The sequence below is a fragment of the Hippocampus guttulatus genome, chromosome 21 (genome assembly GCF_054856545.1).
Source record: "Hippocampus guttulatus isolate MCC_2025c chromosome 21, RoL_Hgut_1.0, whole genome shotgun sequence".
NCBI classification, from domain to species: Eukaryota; Metazoa; Chordata; class Actinopteri; order Syngnathiformes; family Syngnathidae; genus Hippocampus; species Hippocampus guttulatus.
Genome location: NC_141281.1, coordinates 9,142,265 through 9,167,001, shown reverse-complemented (window position 1 = coordinate 9,167,001; position 24,737 = coordinate 9,142,265). Strand labels below are relative to the sequence as shown.

Sequence of the window (24,737 nt, the reverse complement as noted above, 5' to 3'; positions counted from 1 at the left end):
AAGGATTGTACCTGTTGGTGGCAGTAATGCACCATCAAGACGGTTTGCCAGTTGCAAATAAGAACAAGCGAGGACAAAACTTTCGCTACAGCCGTATTTCGGGCTGGCATTTTGCGAATGTTAATACGTGTGTGTGTATGTATATATATATATATATATAATACACTTGACACAGTAGCGCATTCATGTGTTGTCTTTAATTAAGGAGGTGTGGTTTAGTGACATACGGTGAGGCTTAATTTTAGTGTCTCTTCCATGCTCCTTGTGAGTGTTTTCATTCCGTATTTGTGTGTGTTGACTATCGCATTCAATGAACTGCCGAAAGTGATTTTTTTTTTTTTAATCTTGCCCTTAAATAAGATGTTGGCTGGTTGTCTGTGTATTTATTTATTTATTTTTGGGTGGACAGATTAATTTGCATCTTCGTTTTTATTCTTTGAATGATGCTTTCGTGTGTGTAATTGTGATGCTGATTCTGTGTGAATACGATCCAACTTTTTTTGGCTTTGTTTGATTTTCTGTTCATTTGGATTATAACCTGATTCCACTATAAATGTTTGTGTGAAGGGGGGGGGCCCAGGACCCCCACCTTTGTATTTAACCCTTTCAGGGACAGCGATTACTACAGTGGTCATGTTATCAAGTTACAGGGTGCACAAAAGGGTTAAAAGTATCCCACCAGGAGAGCTGAGCCAATTTGTGCCATGTTTGAGAAGATCGGACATGTCTCGTTCGTAGTTTGCCGCGTGAGCTTTTCCTGCCTCCTACACGGAAGCACGGCGCTGACTCTGCGCTTTTTGCATCCGTCTCTCATGTAACATCAATGGCTCGCGTTTCAGCTACTCGCACTCGAGATGTCACGGCAGCATCGCGGCCGAATGCCGTGCGATTTCTTCATCCTGCCGCTTCTGAGAAAGCCCAAAGTGCCGCCGTTCGTGTTTTCTGACTTGACATTGAGCACCGCCTGCACTTGGCTCACTTTACTGAGGATTTAGGAAGCCGCCGTTCGCAATCGCAAATTCTTCAATGTTTGTTTCATTTTCAAGCTTGTTTTTTTCCACCCCTCCCCCTGCCAATTGAAAGGCCCGTAGGCTATGGAGGAGTTTGAAGTGAGTGAAACATGAAACCAATGAAAGCCAAGCCATCTTTGCTCTTATTGATTCTTTCTTGAAATAACAAATATAAATGTGTTTACCGTTCTTCCCTTTAACTTCTGTTTAGCACAAAAATCAATAATGACTTTAAATCCACACTTTGCCCATTCTGTCTTTTATTTATCAGTTGTTGTTGTTATGATTTATTATTTTTTTTTAACCATTAGACATTCACCTTTTGGCCGCCATCCATGCTGCCAAAAAATCAAAGTGGACAAATGTGGGATTAAATGTATTGATTTTGAATGCATGTGTGTGTGTTGTGAAAAAAATATAATAAAACTATTGTCGGCCCGCTCCGGCCCTGCCCTACCCAAGAAGTTGCCCTTCCCTTGTCTAAAAACGCTGAAAGTTGCGCGTATGAAGATCCAGTGAAGCATTTCTCGATGTGAAAAATGCGACTTGCCCCGAGCCGACAGTTTGTCAAGAGCTTTCACCACATGTTGTTGCTTCTTTCCGACGTCATATCTTAGCTGCTTTTTCACCCCATCAGCCGTTGGATTTGTTGGCGTCTCACCGGGCTGTCAAAACCACAAATCAACCCTCGGGAGAGTTTCTTTTTTTGTTTTGCCCCCCCCTGGCCCCCTGCCCCGCCCTCTTTGCTCCTCGAACGTTGACGCGTGGTCAAAAGCGAGACGTGGAATATGAAGTAAGATGTGTGAGCGTTTTATTTTTTCTTTCTCCTCCTTTTCGCTGAGTGTCAAGTGCTTGTCAAATCGTGAGCCCTTCACACTTCCATTTTCTCTGACTTATCCTCATGCCGATCTGTGAATCTGAACGAGCGAGGAAATCTGAGGCTAGGCCGAACTCGGAACTTCAAAACTATGAGGCGGGTAAGTTAACCACTCCGGCGTCACTCTAACTTCCGTTGATGATGAATTTTTGATTGAACAATAGCGCGATATCATAAAGGTGCTTTAAAAAGTCACACGAGAAACCACACTGGTGAGAAACCGTTTGCCTGTTCAGATTGTGGCCAAAGATTCTCACAAATGGGGAACTTAAAAAGTCACATAAGAACCCACACTGGTGAGAAACCTTTTGCCTGTCAGATTGTGGCCAAAGATTCTCTCGAAAGGCTATCTCAATGGACTGCTTAATTTGAAGTCTCGCAACGGTTCAGGGCTCGTCGTTCAAACCCGAACGACCCCCAAGCGGGAAAACGAGCCGGCGGCGAGGACGGCTTGTCTTTTAAATCCCGCTGTGAAATTGCCGCCGCAGAACGCGGGATAACGCACGCGACGTCTCTGTTGCAAATTGGCTTTCTTCTCGGCGCGCCGCGTTCCAACCGAGCCCAAATGTGAACTTTATACGGCGACATTGATCCGACCCACCCTCAGCCTCCCCCCCAGCGAGCCGCGTGGGATGGAAGGTGCACGCAGGTTTATGACAGTACTCGGGGTGAAAAATGGCCCCCATCAGAGAAATGTGGCACGTCGGTAAAAATTCATGGCTTCCCTCTCTCTCACACACCTGAGATTTTGTTCCCCGACTCTCTTCACTCCCATCGCTGCTTTTTTTCCCCTCTTTCTTTCTTTGACAAGGTCAAAACTCGCTCACCTTTCTAGCTACACATCTTCCCCATACGTCTGTCAAAATCACCTTTATGTCGCTCAAAGGTGGCCCCGAAGACCACTTTTTGGGGGGGGGGGGTTCATAAGTGTGCCAAAGCACTACTTATGGCAAAATGAAGCTCCTCAATTTACTGCAGTGTAGTTTCTTTGCACTAAGATGTCTTAACATTCTAGCAAAACACTGCCTCGGTCTAAATGAAGCTCCACAACGAATTCCGACATAGTTCCTTGGCACCAAGGTGCCACGAGAATGTGACAAAGTACTTCACTGCACTGTATGTAGTTCCTTGGCACCAAGATGCCTTAAGTTTGTGGCAAAGCACTATTTATTTCCAAATGATGGACCTTAACAACCTGATCTGATAGATACCAATAGTTTCTCCGTGTGGAGTGTACGGCCGAATATGGATCCGATCTTGATTGAAGCTTAAATTTTTATTTGTAATTCTATTAAATATGTACTTCAGAAAACAAATAATTTGAAACTACCATAAAATCCATACAAGCGTGTATGCAACAGTAATTAGAAGAACGAATAGAGGCTCAATTTCACGCCACAAGACATTTTTAGAACTCCTTTGAATGACAAAAATAGACAAAATGTATTTCGAGCACGTTGAGGACTGTCCTGCTCTTTTGATATTCAAGCGAATCGCATACTTGTGGCTCCGTGCCGTTGTTTACACGCAGCTTGTCACAGGAATTGCCACCTCCGCGTGCCCCATGAAGGCATGTCGAGTCAGATGTGTGTGTGCGTGTTCATTCCAGAGAGCCTCCGTGTGAGGTGCGCTAGCATGAAATGAGAACGCAGCCGTCATAAATCACTGATGGGTTGGATGCCCTCGCAAATGCGAATTTTCTTGCACCGCCACGCCTTTGCCTCCGCGGGTGATGCTCAAATACATATTTGGGAGGGAAAAAGCAAAGAAACGCTTTTCGTGTCGTCGGTGTTGAAATCCCCTTACTGGGCACTTCATTAGGTACACCTGCACGATGATCAATGAAGCAGATGATGACTTCCTTGAGGTGTTTTCCACAGCTATGGTTCACCACATTTGGGCGGGGATATGCGGCTGTTGGTCTTTCAAGGGGAAATCTTGAAACTTTTCTTTCACACATTGAATACAGCTTAATTTGTGAATGTCAGTCTCGCACAACTCTTAACACAAATTGCGCCATTCTGCTGCCCCCTAGTGGACGACTGCTGTCATAATTCACGGGAAATGTGCTCGGGTTCTTCAAGGAATTGAGGCGGCACTTCATTCAAAAGCAAATGAATATTTACATGTTTTTTGGTTTGTTTTTTTTTTTGCTATTTAGGCCTCCTTCATTCGGCTGCCTCACTACTCTTTCTGCAAATATTCCTTCCTGCTATTCATTGAAATGACATTTGTCGGTCAGAGACACATGGCTAGATTATCCGATGCTTATTTATTTGTCTGATGTTTTTGATCAATGGTAAAAAAACAGCTCGCAGAGGTTTGTTGTGTGTTGCAGCTGCCGAGTAATCAAGTCACGCGTGGACGTAATCCGTTTAGCGAGTCCTCCGCGCTTGGATGTGGTTTTAAAACAGGGCCGGCGCTGCGGGTCACAATAGGCCAGGTTTTGCTTTCCCCGCGTGCTTTGCAAAGCTCAAGGAATGAATCTTGAATCCAACCAAAACGCAAAAAGGATGTTCGCGGATTTTATATGTGCATTTGTCACATCTGTTTAGTCATAAAATACTTGGAGTGTGTGGCTTTGCTGTGCTTAGGCCAAAATGTTTTATTATTATTATTATTATTATTGACACTGCTCTAGAAATTCCCAAACTATCAGGATTTTAACTACCATTAAAAAAAGGTGTTTAGGTTTTAAAAAAAAATTCTCATATGTTCATCAGTCATGAGTAAAAGACCTTGTCTTGTGTCCTTGAGCAAGATACTGAAACCCCAGTTGCTCCTGAAGCTGTGTCATTAGTAACTAATATGTTTTTTAAAAAAAATAAGTAGTCATTGTTGCATTTTATGAGCATGTATGAATGTGAGGGGAAAAAACAAAACAAAGGAAGCCATGAGGATGTCATACCTCAGTTAAACCACACAGTGGCGGTGTTGCTCTCCGCATGCAACTCGCACAGTTTACATTGCCGCGTCACGTCCACTCGCAGCCTGCGCGGCCGCGTGGATCGAACACGGCAAAGAGAGGCTGCTGATTTGTGTGCGTTGCGTCACATCCACGTTGCTAGCGTGACGTCATAGTTAATCAAACCGACACGCTGTCAACGCTCTGCCTGAAAACTCCAAGCCGAGTTTGACCGTGTGGCGACTGTGACGCTGTCCGCGGTCCTGAAACATACGTCGCTCAGGAGCTGTCCATGGTTCCGGAATTGACAACTTTGAAAAATCCCTGATCGATTAAAGGAAAAAAAAACGCTTCCTGATTTGATTTTGAAAACCATTGATCAGGATTGGTTCCACAGATCTGAATCGGTTTATTTCTTAATACAGCCCAAGTAATTGATGTCCACCCCCTAAAATGCTTGTAATTGCCTAGAGGAACCATAAGATGGCAGTAAACTGCTTCTATTTGACAACGCTACAACCTGACTAAATGAAGCTCCTCCCCTTACTTCAACATAGCTCATTGAGACTGAAATTCCCCAGGATGAGCCAAAGTATTAGTTTTAGATTGGATCTAAACACAAAATTGCAAATAGGTTATTATTTTTTCTTTTTTGACCGCACCTCCAGACTCGTGAGCCACATTGCGCAGGTTCCGCGGGGGAAAAAGGGCGCATGAGCTGGTATGCCGAGAACATGAGTTTGATTCATTGACTGCCGCGCATCGTCTTTGTTGGCGCACTAAGTCGCGGCTGAGCTGAAATCAATGCAAACGCTCAGTTTATGTTCCCTCCTCGTCAGTCTTGGAAGGAGACGACGCACGGCTGAAAGGACGACCTCCGATCCCAGCCGTGACAGTCCGTGTGATGATGATGATGATGATGAAAAAAACCCTCACGTGGCTGAAAACCAAACTGTGCGTCACAATGAGGCCTTTCCCCTTTGTTGCCGGTGACATTTTCATTCTGTTTGGCCGGTGCAGGCGCCGTCCCACTAAGATGAAGGGCTTGCCCACCCACCCGCTGGGCTGCCCCCATTGAGTAGCCTTCAAAAAGAAAAAAAAAGAAATCCTTTTAACTCTAGCCTCCAGTTCCAAGCAGTGCAGCTGAGAATTATTATTATTTTTTTTTGCCATCTCATTTTGGAATAAATGATAGGGTGGACATGTTTTAGTCATGTTGATCCGCACCAAAAACTTGCCGGGCACAAACTCCCGCCTTTGAATTGAAGTAACACATCGAGAGAGCTAATGTAACAATGCTCTAAGTCATATATTCTTAATCCTCTGCAAAGAACGACTGAAAAGCTCAGAGGAGCTGACTCATCATCTAGATCTGTTTTTATCAGGTATAATTTTGAGTCTTAACTGAACATGCTTTTGGAGTTTAGTTGGTATTATCCTTCTCTCCCCTTTTTGTTTGTTTCTGCTCCAAACCGATGCAATTTTGCTCCTTTTAAGTCAGCGCGGCATCTCTTTTTTCACACCCGTTAATTAGACGGTTCCTCGGGTAGCGTTTAGGCTGCTCAACTAAAAACAGTTGGAACCCCCCCCCCCCCCCCCGCCCCGACCCCCACAAAACAAACAAGATCTTTACTTTTGCAATCAAAGGTGTCGCCCCAATGGTGTGATTTTTGCTTTGTTGGTCCAATCAGCAAACTGGTAATGAGGCCCTGGTGACAAACACACACTCCAAAAAAATGCACAAATGCAAAGTGTGTGTGTGTGTGTGTGTGAGAGAGAGAAGCTCAAGTCACGTACATTTCTCACCCAACTCGTCACACTTAAGTCTGCGGTCTAATGGCTTTGCGGCTGCACTTTGCATTAAGAGGATGAGGAGCAGGAGCAGATAAAATTACCACACACACACACACACACACACACACTTCCAATGCAGAGGAAATGACTGCATATTTTTTTTCTCTGATTGTCATCCACGAGAAGGCAGAAATTGAAACTTCTTCCTAAAAGACAGCTAATAGTAAGTTCTGTGGGCCTCTTTGGTTTCTCGTTTTTGCGTTCCTTTCTAAACCGAACGAGATGACCAAGAGGTGTTCCTGTTTACACTCAAAACTAAACATAACGCCCACAATTAGACATTGAGTATTTAAAAAAAAAAAAAAAAAGCCTGTTAGCATGCTAACAATTAGCATCAATAGTCACGTTTTTAATAATCAGTGGACATTTGAACAAACTATTTGGAAACAAGCGCACAACTTTGCCCAAGTTCTCTCAAAAATAAACTCGATTCAAGTTGAGGTAAATTCTGCTAGTTTAATGCTAGCACACAATGCGCAACACCGTTGACATGCTAACAATTAGCAGCAATCGCCCCGTTTTTATTAACTGCTGGACATTTCTATTAAAAAATTAAAAAACAACCGCTTGACTTTGCTCAAGTTCTCTGTAAATAAACTTGATTCAAGTTAAGGTCTGCTAGTTTCATGCTAAAAAAACCCCCAAACAAACAAAAACAGTGCGCAACATCATTGACATGCTAACATTTAGTATCAGTAGTTGCGGTTCTAGAATTAACGGGTAACACAAATTGTTTGAAAACAACCACATAACTTAACCCAAGTTCTCCATACATTAAAAAAAAACTTACTGTACTGCATTAATAATTACACAAAAATCTGTGAAATGATAAATACCTCGCGTGTCCTTTTTGCTATATTCTCCGTAATCAAAGGGTGGCTGGAATCCATGAATGGCACTTGAATTAAATCCTTAATTCACTTAATGATCTAATCTCTCTATGAGGAATTTTTGTGGGTTTTTATGTATTTATTTTTTAGTCTATAAAAAATCTGTAAATCGTGCTGCTGGAATGAATAAGAAATTCAGCCAATGCTAACATTCATGCACGCCTCTTACGCCGCTGCGCTAACATTGACGTTGTGAACGCATTACGGCGTGATCATTTGTCCCGACTCGGCAAATTACATCCGGGCTCACTCGGCGGACTCCGCGTCATAAAACCTTACGACTCTCGCGCGTACGTGAGTGCGTGCGGCGATGCTAAAACCGGCGCATCAAATTTAATGTTGGCAAACTATTCCCGCGAAAGCCACTAAAAAGCACGAGCGGTCCCCGGTCGAAAGGGTCATTTTTGAAAAGCGCAACTCGTAACATCGGCCCGCTCGTTTCCTTAATGGGCGTAACCATAGCAATGGATGTTCAGCATTCGTCTGATGTGACCTTTTGAAGAGGCGGCTTCACAATATCCCTCTGCCTCTTGTCCACTGGTGCCATTTTCATGAGTCTGTGGATTATTTGGAGTAGTTTTGTTTATTTGTAGTGTAGCGAGGTAGCGGTTATTATAACGGTCACGTGATTCTACAGCAACGCGTCCACGTTTCACTCGCCACCCGCCTGGCCACGGTTCAAACAAGGCTTTCAAATCAAGGGTTAAGGTTTTGAATGTATATTTTGCATCTAGATGCAAGGTTTCCAGATTATGGTGTGAAATTAGGGTTTCAAGCACAGAAAAGGTTCGTGTTTCAAGTCGAGTCAAAATAGGGGTTCTCTTCATCTGTCACTCAAAATAATGTCATCATCATCATCATCATCTTAAAATGGAAGCAGCACAGTTATTGTCAGGGTTCAGCATCTGTCGCTTTGAGTCAAGAGGTGCAGAAGCGTCTGACGTCTTCGTGTTTCCATCATTTTTCCGGGCGCCAAATGACCCATAAAATATATTTTCGAACAACGGAGCATTAAAAAAAAACGCACTCTTTAGGTCCGCATGCGTCCGTGTTTGTGCGTGTGCGCGCGCTCTTGAAGTAAAGTGCCGGCTGTTTTTGCCCGCCGAAAAAGCCTGGAAAGAGGAGCGGCCGGGAATAAATTTTGTGCGGAGAAAAAGTTTTTTTTTTTTGTCATTTTTTGATGGTTTTTTTTGTTGTTATTTTTATCACCAACGACGTTTCCTCCAGCTGCTTTATCCGCCTTTTGACAAGCTGCTGAACATCATTTCCAGTCGTCCTCTCGCCCTCCACCAAAAAAAACTTGTCGCCTTGTACAAAACTTCCCCATGGATTGACTCAGGCAGACTGTGGAGGGAGTAAATTCAAAAGCACTTTGAGGTGCCTGCTATTTTAAAAAAAAAAAAAAAAAAAGAGAGACTAAATGCTCAAGGGGCGACCGTGGCTCAGAAAAGTGGAAAAAGCGAACATCACACTTGTGTGAGGTACTTGTTCCGTGTCAGTCAGGTTTTTGTGATTAATCAAGAGATGGCATCAAGACTTTTTTTGTGGAGCCCAGCTGATGTGCCTTTTTCTTTTTTTTTTTTTTTCATTAAGCGCAGTTCAGCTGGTAGATTATTTGTTTGTCAAATAGGGCCGCTGTCATCCTCCTCCCGTCATCCTTTTTATTCCAAAAATCAACCTTTGATCCTGTGATGTTGCTCAGTAGCGCGCGACATCGCACCAGCCACCTCCAGCTGGTCCTTGACCTCCCGCGTCATGTCGCCTTCACCCCGCTGGCACAGCACAGCAACTTGATGAATGACTGGAGCAAGACGACCCCTCACTCGTACCTCGTCGTTTCGCACTCCCCCCTGCGGAAAGTCCCGTAACAAACGACCTCCCGCTTCTTTCTTTCTTTGTTTTTTTTTTTTTTTCCGTCTTGTCGGCGATCTCTGCGCTCCATTACAGGGTTGCGGGATGGATTGCGCCGGCCGCTGGTTGCCCGCGTGAGGAATGACCCTCAGATGGGAAGCGAAGGCAACAGGACAAATGTTGCTTGTTTTTTGTTTTTTTTTTCCAGCCAAGTAGTTGTCGTCGGACTCGTAGTACAAGTCGTCGGAGATGTTTTCGGTTTTTAAAGTGGGCTTGTCCATATTTTATGGTTGCCCGTTTCTGAGCAGAAAGGGAGAAAACGAGCTTTTTTTGGTGAAAAGAAACATGTAAAGGAGAACACGGACTTTGACGCTAAAATATATCTATTTTTTCGCTTTCATGACAGCTAACCCTAACTGGTATCTAAGTGTTTAATGCCCCTGTAATGACTCACACGTCCCTGTAGATGGCAGCATTCTTTTTCTCTTTTCATCATTTGATGTGCCCCCCCCCAGCAAAAAAAAATTTGATGGAAAGATTCAAGACTTGAGCCCTGATTCTTCTCTGTCTTTGGAGCTTTGATCTGTCTCAAAGCCATTTTATTTCCCGACTTTCTGCCTGACGCAACCTTGAAAGGATGTCATTTGGCGACATGGAGTACATGTCACATTTTGTTTGACGATGACGGCGTAACGTCAGCTTCTTGTGCGGTTCGCGGTGACGGCGAAAGCCGCTTTTGGTGTTTGAATGGCGGCGGCGGTGGCGATGCCGAGTGATGATGCTCATCAATGATTCACGTCATTTTTTTTCTGCGCAAACACGGATGGTCACGCCGGTGGGGATTGGCGGAAAGCATAGTTCCCCCCCGCTGACTGCTGCACGGTGGCACAGTGACACCACCACTTTGAAAAGCGCCCGCCTGCTCTCCTCCCGTAATGTCGCTTGATGCGAGGCCAACGCGGCTGCCGAGCGAAAAGCACTCCGCGCTGCACACAAATGACCAAATGAACGTTTCGATGGAGAGGCTTGGCAAGGGGTAGACGGAATAACCGCGGTTGTAAAATATGTTGTTTTCAGCGGCGTACCAATCATTGAGTTTCAGGCCATTTTTCCAAGTATCTGCGCTTCGCGACAGGATGTAAACACAAACAAAAATAAATAAATAGAGAGACAGTCGGGGATGACTAAGAACGATGACCAAAAAAAGGGTTTGGAGATGCAAAATGTTCAAAATGTTTTCCTGTTCCCATCAATTTATTTTTGGTTCGAGCAAAAGCGATGACAATGCAGCATTGAACGACCAGATTTTTCTTTTTTTTTCTTTTGTGGCAACCGTATGGGTGATCAAGGTTGAGTCGACCTCGGTGAATCGGTGAGATTTATTTCCGTGTTCGGCTGGCTGTGTTCGCTTTGTCCAGAATGAATGAATGACCGCACACAAGCAAAAAAAAAAAAAAAAAACGACAGATGGAAAATTTGTACTTAACAGAATTTTTCTAAGTGCTTACTTACGACACAAACAGTTCAAGGAAGTACTCTCCTGTTATTAGAAATGTGGTACAAACCGGTTTTCATCCAGATACGCAGCTGGGGCCGACACGACCTTGGCGGGGGACATCGACTGTAATTTGTTCCCTCTCGGGCAGGCGCGCCGCTTAATTTGGTGACGCCGCACGTTGAGCTTCCGTCATACCGATCCGCGTTCCCGTCATTCGTGATCCCAGGTGGAAAAATTTCTTTCTTTCGCTCCAACTTGTAACCCGCCGGGGGTTAAAATGTACAAATGTGATTAAGGCTCCGTTTTTTTTTTTTATCCCCCCCCCTTGATTAAAATGTGTTTTATTGTAATGAGGCAGAGCCCTTGGGCATGAAGATTCCCGAATAGAATTTTCCAAATGGAAATGAAATCGGCAGGGAGATAATTCATCACTCCGTTTTTTTTCCCCCTCTGCATGTTAGGCTTGCGTTTTAATGATTAAAAAAAAATCCGCTTTTAACTCATTCAGTACCAGCCAATTCTAGACCAAGTCTGAAAAGACGTTTAAAAACGTCTTTGGGAGTGAATGAGTTAAACACGCGTAGGCGGCACGCGCTTGGAACGAGGAGTTATTGAGAGTCACTCAGCACATTGTGTGCACACCCCCCATTATTTGCACACGAGGTGCTGCTTGGATTTAATCAGCGTGCGGCACGTCACAAATCATCTTGAACGCAGTGAAATGTTTTTAATCACATCGTGTCTTTTGGGGGGGGCATTTTTTTGACTTTTGGATGACTGATGGCTCGCCTAATCTTCATCCTTACTATTCCCACGTATCAGCAGTTTCTTTTGAGTCCATGAGGCAAATGTAGCTGTCGGATCAAAACGTTGGGATGGAACTGATCCCGTGTCAACCTGTCGTCTTTGCTCACATTCAAACCTTGTTCTTTGAGTTCGTTCAATATTTTAGTTTAGAGTGCGACTCAATTTATGATATTTGACCGACATTTAATGTTTTGAGTCATCCCAGTCATCAGTAATTATGGTGGCAATTTAGAGGCTCTGGGCCAGGGCTGTTTTTTGAGCATCTGAAAAACTTGTTTACAAGTTTCTTTTAGAGGAGGGCATTCATTCATTCAGTCGATCAAACTATTTTGTGATTCCGAGTCAAGTCCAAAACAACAAAAAAATGTGTTGGGTGCGGACTCGGGTACTATAGCTGTGCCTTGAGCTCCAAAAACGAATTAAAACCAACTGAATAGAAAAAAAACCTTAAGATAAAATCTGACATTTATTTGCAGGAATAAAAACATAGTCTGAATCGGTCAATCGCTAAAAAAATTTGGCTATTCCGAGTTAAGTCAGAGACCACAAAAAACTGTGTTGGGTGCAGACTTGGGTTCTAAATCTGTGCCCTGAGCCCCAAAAACTGATTAAAACCAACTGAATTAAAAAACTCAAGTCAAGATTAAAACTGACATTAATTTTCAGGAATAAAAACAGAGTCGGAATCGGTCAATCGTGAAAAATATTTTGCTATTCCGAGTCATGTCAGAGACCACAAAAAACTGTGTTTGGTGTGGACTTGGGTTCTACAGCTATGCCCTGAGCCCCAAAAACGGATTAAAATCAACTGAATTAAAAAAAAAAAAAGAAGTTAAAATTAAAACTAACATTATTTTTTCAGGAATAAAAACAGTCAGAATCGGTCAAATCGATTAAAATTATTTTGCGAGTCTGAGTCAAGTCAGACAACCAAAAAAAAAACAAAACGTGTTCAGTGCGGACTCGGGTACTACAGCTGTGCTTTGACCTCTACAAATGAATTCAAACCAACTGAATTTAAAAAAATAAAGTCAAAATAAAAATGAATGTGAATCAACAAAACAAAAACTATAACCTTGAGTCAATACAGTTCTGCTTACCTCGGGTATAAAAAAAATCAATCATGTACTCCTACTGTGCGCAATCCATCCTGGTGTAGTTCCTCGGGACACCGATGGATACTCCAAGTGAGACTTTTTCCTCAGGCTCACCATCTCGCTCAGCCCCGGAACGCCATGTTGATGCTCTAATAGCAGCGTAAACAGTTTAGCGCTGATTGTTCCCTCTGCGGCGGCTCGTTCGCAGGTGTTGAATTACCTCCTTCCGCGCGCCATCATGCGCTTAGGCCTCCTCATCACGCTGATGCAGGCAAGCAATCTCGATAAGTCACGCCACAGTTTATTAGACGACACTGCTGGAGCGCCCCAAAGTTAAAAAAAAAAAAAAGGCCATCTCGGCCAATCTCCAAACTCCATTAGCGTTTATTAATGGGCGGGGCGGGCGGGCGGTTAGAGACTGAGCGACTGATGTTGTTTTTGTTTACGTGTGCTGGCTGGTCGTGCTGCTGGTTCACGGTGGGGCGGCGTCTGGGTTAAAAAAAAAGGGAAGTGCGCGCAGGACGGCTGAGCAGTTCTGTCTGCGGCATTGAAAAGAAGATAAGCCGTCCGCCAGCGCCAAGATGATGTTCGAGCACCCGCTGGGGACGCCGCTGGGCCTGGGCAGGAAACCCTCCAAGGTGGAGACAGCCAAGAGGTTCTGGAGGGTGAGTCGTGGACTCGGGGATAAAATCCGAAGCACAATGGTTGGCCGCTTCATTGGGTGCACCCGCGCAATCGATCGCGATAACGTCCGACGAGAGAAAGGCGGTGGAATTGAGTTGAAAATTGAGACTTTAGGTTGGAACGGTTTGAATGTGATTTCAATTTGCCGAATAATCTCTTCTTTCAGGGAATTTTATTGTGTGGATCGGTTGTGAAAGCTGTAAAACTACATGTACAGTCATTTTAGAGCGCGATATCACACGTTGCAATTCTGGTGCTTGTCAGCTAACTGCCAACAACCATCAGACCTGCCAACTGCCTTCTGAAAAGACTTTAGCCGAGAGTTGATCTCGAACGCGTTCACGGATGACACGTTTGAAGGCGAGCACAAAAAAGCCCGTGTGATCGAGATGAGAGGCGAAGACAAGCTAATGGTACAAGTTAAACATCGCTTTACCGTCTACGGTCCCCTGAGAAATCGGACTAATGAGATTGGGGAAGAGCGACGCGTGGAAGCTAAGTGACGCGGCATCAAAGTCGATTCTCATCTTTGTAAGTAAAGCCAGTGTTCTGTCTCTTGTTTAACTTGAGCTAACAAGCTACACTAATAGGGGAACGAAATGAGTGATTCATCAATCAGAGTTGGACTGGAGCCCTGAATGTTGAAGGGTGCAATTTTTTTTATTTTGGAGGGCTATATTTGGGTCTCTGGAGTACCTGTGTGACATTACAAAGGTGACTTATTGTAAGCTGCCTATGTCGGAGAAGTGTCATGTGGCAGAACTTGGGGGGGGGGGGGGGGCATGCGGTGAATGTCGCGTCATTCAAAAACTCAAAATTTAGTTTTCATTTGTTGAGAGTGTCGTCTAGTCTGTCCTTTTTATGCTCTGGCCCAAAGCAATGACTTACTTTAGCGCCATCTGGTGAAACCTTGTTCAGTTAATTGCCCTTGTGAGACCTTGCCTCAGTTTGTGCTAGCGTGCTATTTAAGCTAGCATGCTAATGTTGTGTTTTATAATTTCTCTCTCTTTTTTTTAAAGGTTTCTTTATTTTACTCTAAAAGTAAACTAAGATGACATGTGATTAGAAAATGGATGGATGGAAGTAAATTAAGAATTGAAAGGCGGATTTAGTCTAGTCTCTAGTCTCAAGTTAGCCATACTGAACTGCTTCAGACCAAAACGTGAAACTCAGGGTGATTGGATTCTTAGATTCCAATGAGAGAACTTGCACCTTGCGGCAGATATATCCAGGCGCCAAGAAGTCTGGAGTAGATTCATCGGTTCAAGGTCTACTGATCCAGACAGCTAAATCTTGGCTTGACTGAGCTACAGAGACAAGATTGATGGTCAGGAGCATCTCTAAGCAGGATGCTTTTGAAGTAACTTTTGATAAGTTATTCTCCAGCTCTATAAATGTTGGGGGGCAAAGGCAGAACGCACTTAGTTTTTTTTTTTTTTGTATTTTTAGATTGTCTTAGACACGAGCTTGATGCTAAAATAAAATCGAACTAATCAAAGAAAGCCATGTCTGGAAATTTAGTTTATTATGCTTTTATTTTGAATTCTCTTGGCTCGCAAAACTAGCCTCATTTGTGTCGGTGATTAATGATCCCCTCCATTTTGAGTCATTTCGTTGCTACATTTTAGCATCTTACCGCCTTTTTGCAATTCATAGCAAGAAGAGCAGCAGTTCACTTTCATACAGTCTTGTGTTTAAGAACTCGACCCTGACTGCTTGATTGACCTTTTGGCCAGTCCCGTCGCAAGCCTTCCCGACGAGAACCTGAAAGTTTTGCCTCCTCTTAAAAAGGTTCTGCTAGCTAAAGTACGGTTCGAATGAAAGTCCACGGAGCGGAGGCAAGGCTAGTCAATATTTGGATCCCCGTGGGACATTCACTTTCTAAGAGTAAAGAGAAGCGCTGGTCCTGAATACCGATGCGACCCGACCGACTCCCCGAACCTAATCTGGTCTGGAATCAGAAGCGAGCGGCGAGGCTTTCTGTTCCTTTTCTCGCCGGCGTCATCAATCTCGCCGCGCGGCGCTTGCCTTCGATTGGAACCGGGCGCGTGCCGCTCCCCGAATCGCTCCATCTGTTGCTGTCGACCCCACTAAGTTGTACTCGACCCCACTTGACTCCACTCAGTCAGCTTGGGTCGACACGAGACGCCGCCACTCTTGTTTACATTGCCACCATTGCCCGGGCTGATGTTTGCTTTGACTCACTAACTGGCTTCTCATTTAAATCTATCGACGAGAAGACCTCGTCAAGATGGCTTTGAAATGGCGGTTAATGTTTTTTAATGAGCGATATTCTTTCACTGAAATTGCCAAGAGCACAGATGTTGTTTACCGCCGCTAGTTGGAGGACGCTCAAGGGGGTCTTTTCATTATTTTGCAAGTGTGTACGGAAAAAGAAAGCAATTCTGTGTTGGCTTGTTCAAGGAAATGACGCGCCGGCAGCGAGACGAACGTGCTGCGCTTTTCCTTTTCATCAAAGGACGTTTTAATTTCACCTTGTTTCCAATCGCATCGCATTGTGTTGGGCTGTGCGTCATTTGTCACGTTACCAGATAAGTCACGTTTTTTGGGGTTTTTTTTTTTGCATGTCTCTTGGTGCCACTTTGTGGTCGTCTTTCCTTGTTGAAATGAACGTAAAGACCTGAATCCATTCGAAAAAAAATGTTTAGCACGTTGTTTTTTTTTTTGTAATGACTCATTTACATAAAATGTCAAGAAATCACACGGGGGGCCGTACAATGCAGAGACACTGAAATACAGGTTAGCTGTTCTTCGCAGAGGATAGATACAACATGCCTCTGAGTATGACAGAATGGTGCTTACATGTGTTGAGCTACTGCTTGTGAGGCAAAAAATATCGACCGACTGACGGCTCGCGGATTGAAACTTTTATCTTAAGGCGTCACTATGAATTAGCGCCACCTTGTGGCATCGACTGGCGATTTTAAACCTTTTGTCACCTCGCCGGTTGTCGTCGTTACAAATTTGAGCTGCGGCGCCACCCTGTGTCGAGTGCCGTGTTGTTCCACTTCGCCAGTCAAAATTTGACAGCATCGGGAAGGCAAGGCTATTTGGTTTTTTTTTTTTTTTTTGGTGGTACACAGTAATTGAGCAACTGGGTGTCAACTTTGTGCAGTCTGACTGTGAGTTGGTATTTCTTTGTTTTGTCATTGCTCGGCTGGTCTTTAAACACTATTCAGTGGTTAGTTTTTTTTTTGGTTGTCTTCCTTGAGCTCGCCTCCTACCGAGCGATCGCATTTGTTTTGGTAGCGTGTCGAGAGCAGAATTGGGCTTTAATGTGTTGAGCATATTCCGTGTCAGTGCAGAAGCCTGCTGAGTGAAAGAAAAACACTGCACGGTTCACAACAAGATGCTTGAAGGAGGTGCAAGAGCGTGATGGAGGTTCTGATTGGTGGGTGGGGGCTGGGGGGGGGGAATCTGGCTTTTCAGGGATAATGAGAAATACACGGTTGTAGACAAGCACAATGCGTCCCAGTGGGCACGGATGAGATTTTCATGTCATCGTTGTTCATTCTAGTGATCGTTTACTATACATTCGGCTCTGCAGGCTAAGATTGCTGAAAATTCAGGCAAAAAAAAAAAGCCACTTGCAATTGGCAACATGACATTTGGTAGCCGTGCTTATCAGGAGTTGACACACCGGTCCCCCCAAAAAATAATAATTCTCAAAAAGTCAGGCTGAACCAACACAACAAGGCTCCCATTTCGCATCCAAACAGCCATTTGGTGCTTTAAGAATATTTTGGAAAAAAAAAATGGTAGCCCCCCGCCAAAGCTCGTCTCACATCACAACATGAAATTTGTCCGACGTTTTCATCAAGCGTGGACGCACGAAAAAGGCTCAAGAAGTCATTCCTGGAAATACATAGGAAGCCTGCCAATTTGGTTTGAAGCAACTCAAGTTTATTTGGGCCATTTGCTGGAGTACTCCAAAAAAAAAAAAAAAAAAAAGGACATTTTAGCCCCCCCAAAGACAATTTCACTTAGCAATATGATATTTGGTCGCCATGTTTATCATGACTTACAGCACAAAAATGTCTCAGTCATTCCTGAAAATACAAAAGTCTGCCAAATTGATTTCAGTCAACCATTTTATGGTCATTTTCGTAATTTCCCGATAGCCTTTAACACAAACCTTTTCCAGGAAAATTCGTCCAAATGCCACCAAATTTCTGCCATTTTTGCTATACAAATGGACGATGTGGGCGGAGCAATGATAGATTGATGATGCGCCGTCAAACACCAGACTCAAGCACCCTGCAACCTGATAACATGATAAGCTGTCCACTGTAGTAACCGCTGTACCCGAATGGGTTAGTCAATCATTTTCGGGTCATTTTGACAATTTAGTCTTGGTGAGATTTTCTCTGATTGCTACCACGTCCTGTAGACAAGATGGACAAAGCTCAAATTGCGTCACATTTTGTCATTCTGCATGTATTTTGATGAAAAAAAAAATGCTAATAGGTCAGCTCCGCAAGATCAGCGCTTGAGCATCTTACGTGTAACGACAGCTAACAGCTTCCTACTGGCCGAAACGCCCCCCCAGTCATGACTCTCTCCCTGACGCTCGGATTTTAATTCACACATCGAATCCTCATTTTAAATTTTTTTTTGTTGACTTTTCCGTGCAACATATTGCCGCGCGCTTCTATCGCGCTGAATTCTCTATTCATAACTTCAGCAGCCACGCAAGATATGTCGCCCGTCAGGCGTTAATAAATCATTTTAATGAATAATTCCAATTCCGCGGGGCCACAAAAGGGCGCTTGGCAAGATTTAGAAACACAATGCGGTTCCGGGATATTTGTAATGGTCGGAGGCACGCCGCGAAATGGAAGCGTCGCTCCCGGCTTGTGTGTTTGTGCGCGTGCGGTGGGGCGTGCTCATTTCAAAACGAGAGGCCTTTCATGCTACGATCAAATATTTATGTTTTAATGGCGACGATAACGAGCGCGGCTGCTTTGCCGCAGGGTTAACGGCGCATTTGTCTCCCGGCCTCGCCCGCTCCAGATGGAAAGTCGACGAAAGTTTCAGGCCGTCTGGCGGTTCAAAGACCATTTGGTGCGTTTTAGTGTCAAAGTGCAGAAATCTCGATTCGGGACTGAGGCCTGCCGTGGAGAGCGAAAATTTCATGTTGATCCGATATCGGGATTTCACAAGAAAAAAAAAACTCAAAGTGAATTCTGAGTGGTTGTTTTTAAATGGCGTGACTAAAGACGAGAAAAAGTGTTTACCGGTTGGAATTGATCGGCTTCTGCAAAATGTTTCTTTAGTGCCAATTGAAGCGTTTTTGTTTTGCTCGAAATCGCTGCCTGTCAAAATCAAAGCAGCAGGTGATAAAACACTGGCGCCTGCAAAAAAACACTCTTGAAGACTTTACTTTGTTTTCTGAACTTGTTTTTATGGTTTTAGTCCGGTGATTTTTGGTGGGTAACATTTTGTGGAGGGGTTTTTTTTTGGTTGTTTTTTTTTGTGGCAAGTGTTTGATTTTTGGTAGGTGCGAGAGATTATTTTTGTATCATTTGTGTGAGAGAGGGCCTTGGTGCAACTGAGGTTTTTGGTGTGTGTGGTTTGTTTTTTTTCAATTAATTTGTTTTAGAGTGGATGAGTCATTATTATATTATATATATTTTTTGTACCTATGAGAAATATTTTGGTGCATTTGGATGTTCGGTTGTTAAGTATGTTTTTTTTGGGGGGGGGCGAAGGGAGATTTAGGGTGTGTGAGTTTTTTGTGAGCGAGAAATTTTTTTGAAAGGTTGAAAAAAAGTTTTTTTTTGTGAGTGTCAGACTGTTGTGTGAGTTATTTTGTTCGTGCATTTTTTTCTAGTACAGTTGTAGTTGATATATACTGTATATATATATTATTTTTTTCAAGAAAGATGATTTGGTGGTTGTGAGAAAGAAGCTATTTTATTGTGTTTGTAAATCATCCATGAATCCGTACGTTTAAGTTCCCAGTAACAGATTTTTTGGGCGTGAGTGAGAGTTGACCGTTGTTTTGGGCTCGCACGCCACCTCCTAAATTCAAGTTGCAGTTTTTGCTTTTCGTCCAGACGGCCAGAGCCTTCAGGCCGGCGGCGTGCCTGCGTGCACGTCTTTGAAAGTGGGCCAGCTCGCGGCTTGCATTTCCTGTCTGACCCTCGAGTGCAGCTGCACCAAACGACTGCGGTCCTTGGCAGCGGCGGGTGATAATTATGGATCGGGCCCATTTGATGGCGGTTGGAGGTTGTGTTCGAGGGGGAGCTTGAAACAGTCCCCAACCGCCTGCGTCACCGCCACATTTGTTCAGGATCCTCGAATGAACAAAAGGTTTGCATTTGCTGTGATGCCAAAAGGCACATCCAATAGGAGAAGGCCCGGCGGAGTGATTTCAGAGTGCTAATAGCGATAGACTAACGAGCGGGAAAAACCCTTGTTACTTCGATGCAAATACATTCAGTTGGCGTATTCGCAGATATCATTTTTTTTCTCTTGTTTTTTTGGGAGGGTAGGTTGGTGGGGCAATATGATATGAGAAGTTCTTTTATAGCATAACGACTGCTTTAAAACCCATAAGGTACTTTGTCATTAATCTGAAACTAATTCAAGATTTATCATCCATTTATTCATGCCAGACAGGCTGTATTAATACATTTTGAACAGCTGCGTGGTTCATAATTTGATGAAGACTTATGATGAGGACATTCATAGCCCATCGCGTGCATGGAAGATGATGTTTTGTGTTCCAGCCATCTTGGATTTTTTTTATATTTTATTTTTGACAGTGTGACCCCGACGCAGCGTGTTGACATTTTGGATGGCGTCTTTCTCTCAGCAGGAGGCGGAGTCAACGAAATGTCTAAAGTCTTTAATTTTTTATTTATTTTTTTGGTCACAATCGGAGCGTGCCAGATCGAGACTCATTCCAAGGTGACTCGGCAAAAACTCTCATGCTTTTTTTACAATAAGATCTGAACAGTCGTAAATATGTGCCGTGCAATCCATTTTCTAAGTATGGCCGCCTTAAAGTCTTTAGACCTTTTTTTTTGGGGCATACTCGTGCCTACAAAATTCCATTTGCCAAGTTAAAATTTGATGATTTTTTTTTTTTTTTTTTTTGTGGGCCGACATTGTGAGTCAACGAAGCCTCTCTGGCTGTTGCTTCCTCATTGGGAGCGTCTCACAAGGTCGTACGTATCCTTCCCCCCCCGGCGACATCATCGCCTCATAACCGAGTTCCTCTCGCCTTTCAATATCCACGACGGAAGCCCCAAGCCCCACCCGCACCGCCTCCCTCATGTCCCGCAGACAAGAGCGCCTCGTTGTGTTCAATTCTAACCGACAGCGGCGCTCAATTACGGGCCGGGCCACCTCGGCAGCAGCCGCCTGTCACCTGGTCAAGCCGTAAAGGCCCTTGCGATTCCAAAGTGCTCATTTACCCACAGTGCTTTGCTGCAGCTGTTATCTGGCCATAGCCAGGCCTCTTACGGGGCGCTGAGTTGAATGGAATTTGTTTTATTAACCAAGGATGCACATTCATCACGCTTCATATGACGACAAAAGCGATTGGTTAAAATGTGGAGTCTGTAGGTTGTGAATTACCGCTTCCATCGTCATGATAAATACGTCATGCGTAATCATTTTAATGTTTGTATCCTCATGAAAGCATTTTATGTTGATTGTTTTGCCAGTCGAAGCTTTTGAGGTGCCTCTGTGATTTGCGTGAGAGCAACGTTGAGTAATTCAATTCTAGACCAAGTCTGAAAAGACGTTTAGAAACGTCTTTGGGAGTGAATGAGCCTTCAAATAAATGAATTATAATTTAAAGACAGATTTTTTTTTTCTTTTCGTTGTCGTTATGGCCGAACATCGATAAATCGTGTATCTCACTTTTCTCAAATGAGCTTAGCAGCTTCACATTTGTCCTCTGGCAACAACAGCCACGGATGACTCGTCGCCACACCGCATGTCAATTTGTCCGTCTTCGTATTTTGTCACTCGACGTCGGTTTGAGCTCCCGCTGATCCCCACCGTGCCGCTTCTCTTCGAGCCCCGAAGGCCCCGACTGCCACCAAACCGACAAAGCTCCGTGTCCACACTAAATTTTCCTCCTCGCAGGGGGGGAGGGGAATAATAATAATAAAAAAAAAAAATACAATAAAAAAAGTGCCACTGCGAGGAGCAGACTTGTTGGCCCACTGTGACAAATTTGCTCCCCTGCCGGACGCGATTCATCCCCCGCCGAGTGCTACTTGCCGCCCCCACCTGAACCGCTTGTCGTACAGATGAGCCCCCCCCCCCCCCTTTCTCCCTTCCGGTGTTTTTTTATCTTCCCTTAATGCTTCGGAACAACGTCGGGCTTTTATTTGGAGAAATTTCCAGCCGATGAAAATGATGTGGAAGCAAAATAAACAGTTTTTGTGTAATTTCTCGCTAATTCCCCTCCCCCCCAAAATTGTCATTCAAAAGTACAAATTAGGGCGGGGGGGGGTGTTCACCTCTGTACTTGTATTGATGACACCACAATATGCTAGCATACGCACTCCAAAAAGTATTATGGTAATTTGGTCAATTTGGATGACTTGTCTGAACCTTGCTAACAGTTTTGGCTGCCATCGTTGGCGCCTTCGTGATGAGGAGAAGCGCTTCACAAAATAAATGGAGATACATTCGACATGACATATCATATTGGAATCAACGTACAGCTTTGTCGCAGGCACGTCGTACCGTAAACATCGGGGAATTGTGACAAATATTTGTCATTTCACCTTCCCCTATATAAAATACTCCACCTTGATTTTCAATTTTTTTTATACTGTTATAGTGACTGATTTTTGCATTTAAAAAAAAAACAAAACGTTTTTTTTTAATTGTAACTTTTTTTTCAGATGGACTATTTTCGATACGTCGGTTATACATTCGGCAAAGGAGTCATTGGAACGAGCATATCCGATTCCTTTTTAAAAAATGTTATTTAACGCCGCATTTTTGTTCAACTCAAACCATTTACTTGGTGGAGTTCTCTCCTCCAATTTGCCTCGACTAGATTTTCAAAATAAATTCTAAGTGGGCAATGACTCTTCTACGGCTTCTCAGAAAACTCCCCTCACGCTTGCGTTTGTCTCCCCGCCCTGTTAAATGGCTGTTTGTTGTCGGAGAAAAATCACTCAGGCTATTCCATATTCCAGACGTCACGCTAAGTGCCCGCCGAGCGCCACGACGAGCCCTATTGCGGCGTCAAGCGTTCCGGAAGGTTAATGAGCTGCACTTAAAATGTCTTTTCTTCACCGCGTCTTGAAATGTGCGTCGCAAGAGTGCCTTGGCGTTGGAGTGGATTCCCGCGCCCGGTATGTGAGGGTGCGGGGGGAGTCACCGTACGTGCTAATGATGCAAAATGAAGGAATATTTTTAACCATCGTCCGGCGCGCACTTTTCGCGTCTGCCGCCGTTTCATTTGCATATTGACTGCGAGTTCCCTTTCATCCAATTTTGCTGATAACACGGGCTCCTTAATGGCCGGCTGCCGTGTTGCATCACGACGCGCCTCTCGCAGAAGCTTTTGACTCTTCTCTTTTGCTGTCGGCGGTATCCTCAGCGCAACGCGGCGTTAAAAAGACAAGCCGGGATGTTGTTTCTCGTCGGCGAACATGTTTGACAAGCGTGCATCATCGAGATGTTTTTTTTTCGCCATAGGGAAAAAAAAAAACCCGACGAGCCAACCAAGATGAAATTGCTCACATCAAGGCAAAATGGCCTTTTTCTTGGTCTGCCAAGATTTTCTTCTTCCCAGGCAATTTTCATTTCACTTGCTTCAAGCTTTTTTTTTTTTTCTTTCTCCCCCACCTGAGTTGTCCTTCGGCTCAGTGAACAGGTGACATGTTTGCAAATGGGCGCTTCACTTTACTTGCAGATCGTTTTTTGTTTTGTTGTCAAACACTGCGCGCTGTCACATTAAACACATCAGCTTCAAGATCATGACCAAATAGAGCGACGCACACAACTGCCCCCCCCCCCTCTAGCTTTAAGTCTGTCATCATCTTGTAATGCAAATGAGCCTTCATGTTCGACTCAAGCGGCACCCCAATACGATCCATCCATTATCCGAACCAGCCTATCCCAGCCGTCTTCGGCCAGTAGGCGGGGCTACACCCTGAACTGGCTGCCAGCCAATCACAGCCACACCCCCCCCCTGCCTCCATCACCAAACAATCTTAATTAGGATCAGCATCCATTGGAACAAATTCAGAAACACACCTCTCGTTTGGAAGGCGCCATTACCATCCATGCATTATTCACCGGGAAGTTGAGGGGGGAAATTGCTTTCGAATCAACACGTCTTGCCATGTTAAAAAAAAAAAAATTCCAATCCAACATCAGCACTTTTTTTTTTTTTTTCTGGTAGCGCACCAAAATGTAAAAGCTTCTTCTTTGGCCCGTGTCCCAGGGACCACTCCGCAATGTCCCCAAAGTTTCCCGGAGGGTGGTTAACTCATTCTAGGCCTTGTCTACCCTGTTTGTCATTTCTTTTTTTTTTTTTAATATTGCAACCCCCCCACAACCCCCACAGCCCTCCAAGCCGAGCTGTCAGTCCAGTGGCGCTCCAATCCGAGCAGCTTCTCGGCAGGCACGCGAGGCCGCGCCGGTGACAAAAATCCTCGACAAGAGCGCTGCTGAATCAGCCCTCTCGTCGTCTCCCCGGCGAGGATTATTTGTCACCCGCCCCACATCGATTTAGATTCTCCCCCTTTTTTTTTTTTTTTTGGAGTGCGCTTGCAGAGTCGCGCAGGTGTTCTGTCAATATTTTTCTGAGGGGATGGGGGGGGGAGTAGAATCGTCACTTTTGGTTCTCAACAAAAGAAAGGAAGGAGGGAGGGCGAGAAGGAAAGTGGGAGACTGGCCCAGGCTGAATCGGCTTATGTGATCTTGGCACAAAGAGGAACAAAAGCCTGGCGGATGCGCGAAGCTCTTTTTGCTGTTGTCATCATCATGATGCCGCCTCCTTCTCCTCTTGAAAGGGTCGTTAAAATTATTTGCACCCGGGGGGGGGGGGGGGCAACTGAGAGCACAAAGTCCAAGCTCGATTATAGGACCCCCTCAGTCCAGATGGAAGTGCCTCCTAAACCTCAAGTGCATCCTTTTACTGCGCTCGTTTAGTGTTGCTCACGCCGGCCACTTCATTAGGAACACACACTAATGAGCTCCAATGCAGAAGCTGTGTCGCATATCCGCAAAGATACGAAGGCTCATTTATCACGGTT

The 24,737-nt window shown here is 44.4% G+C and overlaps 1 protein-coding gene across 2 annotated transcripts in view; it reads left to right on the top strand.

The window, feature by feature from the left end:
* LOC147187015 (A-type potassium channel modulatory protein DPP6-like) overlaps nucleotides 1-24,737 on the top strand; it is an 83,685-nt gene that overhangs the window by 14,339 nt on the left and 44,609 nt on the right. The window contains exon 1 of one of the 2 annotated variants that reach the window (XM_086101991.1): nucleotides 13,230-13,454. The exons of the other annotated variant lie outside the window; for it this stretch is intronic. Within the exon in view, the coding sequence (XP_085958117.1) occupies nucleotides 13,371-13,454 (84 nt within the window). The 5' untranslated portion in view covers nucleotides 13,230-13,370. Of the gene's footprint in view, nucleotides 1-13,229; nucleotides 13,455-24,737 lie in introns of those variants that run through there. 2 annotated transcript variants of the gene reach the window in all.